The sequence below is a fragment of the Arachis ipaensis genome, chromosome B04 (genome assembly GCF_000816755.2).
Source record: "Arachis ipaensis cultivar K30076 chromosome B04, Araip1.1, whole genome shotgun sequence".
Taxonomy (NCBI): domain Eukaryota; kingdom Viridiplantae; phylum Streptophyta; class Magnoliopsida; order Fabales; family Fabaceae; genus Arachis; species Arachis ipaensis.
Window position 1 is genome coordinate 54,728,053 of NC_029788.2, and position 2,200 is coordinate 54,730,252.

Here is a 2,200-nt window from a genome sequence, read left to right on the forward strand (position 1 = left end):
GCCAGTTCTGCTTCTGCTTCTGGGTTTTGAAACCTGAGAAAATGCCACTGCCGCTACTGTTTGTTGGGCTCAAGATCGTTGCTGCTGTTCTTGCTCTGTTCTGCCTCTGCTTCTAGTTTTGTACTTGCTAGTGCCTTTGCCGTCGGGAACCAATGTTGGAGCTGCTCTTAATGATTCTGATGCTGCTACGTAGGTTCCGAGCTGCTGTGTTGTTGCCAGAGGAAGAGAACTCATGGGAAAAACGTCACCGAGGCTGCTGTTTGGTTTGATTGCATTGTTAATGCGACATCGAGGTAGGGGATTTATTTCAAAATTAACAGTTTTAACTTATGAATGCCAATGAGGTTTTGTGAGTAATTGCAAATAATTCATAAATATGATTAATTGATTGAAATAAACTTGGTTTGAGGTTGTGAAATTTGGATTAAGTTTGATGATGTTTTAGTGTTTCAATTGGAGTATTGAATTCAGGTTATGGCTGTGAATGTCTTTGGGCTTTGTTGTGAGTATTTGAGGCTGTAATTGATATTGATTTTTCTGATTTTGATGGAATTGTTAAAAAGTTCTAATTCTATGTGATTATACTGGATTAGTTGAGTTGTGTGGCTGTATTCTGGTTATTGAGAGTAAGTGCTTGTTGTTGTTTTTAGTTATCTGATGTATCGGAATGGCTGTGAAATTGACTTGTGACTGGTTGGAATTGGTTTTGGTAGTTGTTAATGTTGGTTCATGATTAATTAGAATTAAGCTTGAGAATTGTTAAAAGATTGAAGCTTGATTATTAAATTGACCTTTTTATGAAATTTGAATTTAGAGATAGAAACAGTAACTCTAAAAGTATAAGGATAACTTGTGATAATTGGAAACTATATGGAGCAGAATTTTTGGGTGAATATATTATAAGAGAACTGGAATTTTATAAATAATACATACTCTATGTATTTTGGTGTCAATATTGCTAAGATTTTGGTTAAGTTATGTGATAATGTGTTTTGGGTATTTGGAAAGTGGAAAACTGTTAGTCCTTTGGTTAAAATAATTTATGAATTGATCAAATTGAAGTTGGATTGATGGAGTATGTGGAAGTTGCGAATTATGGCTGAATTGTTAACTAATGCGGATTGTTAAATTTCTGATTGATTGAGAATTTGCTGTGATAATTGTTGAGAAAGGTTTGATGAGATGTTGAGAAAGAGGGAACCCGTAAGGGTGGTTAACTTCGAGTTTTAGGGGAGGTGCTGTCGAAATTTTATAAAAATATGATTTTTTTATTTGAAAATTAATTTTAGAAGATTTGAACTTGAAAAATTATATTATTTGATTTTTATCTAAACAAGAGAAGAATTATACTATATCGAATTTGGAATTACCAAGGAAAGGTTTATGTTATAGGTTTGAATTATTTAAGAAAGGAATTATGTTTTGAATTCAATTTAATATGAAAAGAGTTATGTTTTGGGCTTGACATAAAGGATTACTTTTTAGGAGTTTGGTGAATTTTATAATATTTGGATTCAAATGATAAAGAGAAATGGTTTGAGCCAAGATGTTGTAAAAGTGAAAGATGTAAAGTTTGTAGAGTATGATTGAAGAGAGAAAGAAAGAGGTACTGCATAAGAATCTGAAAGTGGTGATGAATAATGAGAATGATAATCAATGATGGTAATGAGAATGATTATGTGATGATCTACTGCGTGAAGGCAGTCAGATAGATAGTGGTACGACCACAGAGGGTTTTCGAGTACTACATAGCTATTGAGAGCTATACCTGCAACTGATAACCTGGGATCACTTGCAGAGGATATTAATTCATACATGGCTAGAATGCCACACCTGTAAGGCAAAGATTGCTTACAGAGGATATGATTTCATACACAGCTGGAATGCCGTCACCTGTAAGGCAGAGTCTGCTTACAGAGGATATGACGCATATGTCAGTTAGTGAAAACTGTACCTATGCTGACTGGAAAACCATACCCGTTTCAGCTGCTTTGGGTTACGTCGGGAGCAGGTAGAAACCGACAAATGAGCTCATTACCTGCACTAGGGCTAGACATGCATCATCCTTATTTGTGCATTTGCATTTGATTGGGTTTGCTCGTTGTACTTCCCTGTGATTGTGCTGTTTGCCTTGTTGTGACTTGTTTGTATGTTGAATTGAATCTCTTGCTTGTACTATTAGTTTGTGAATGTTTTAAAA

At 34.8% G+C, this 2,200-nt stretch overlaps 1 protein-coding gene across 1 annotated transcript in view; it reads left to right on the plus strand.

Annotated features, from left to right (window-relative positions):
* LOC110271502 overlaps window positions 1-234 on the plus strand; it is a 19,379-nt gene extending 19,145 nt beyond the window's left edge. The window contains exon 3 of the mRNA XM_021122450.1: window positions 4-234. Coding sequence (XP_020978109.1) covers window positions 4-116 — 113 coding nt within the window. The 3' untranslated portion in view covers window positions 117-234. The remainder of the gene's footprint in view (window positions 1-3) is intronic.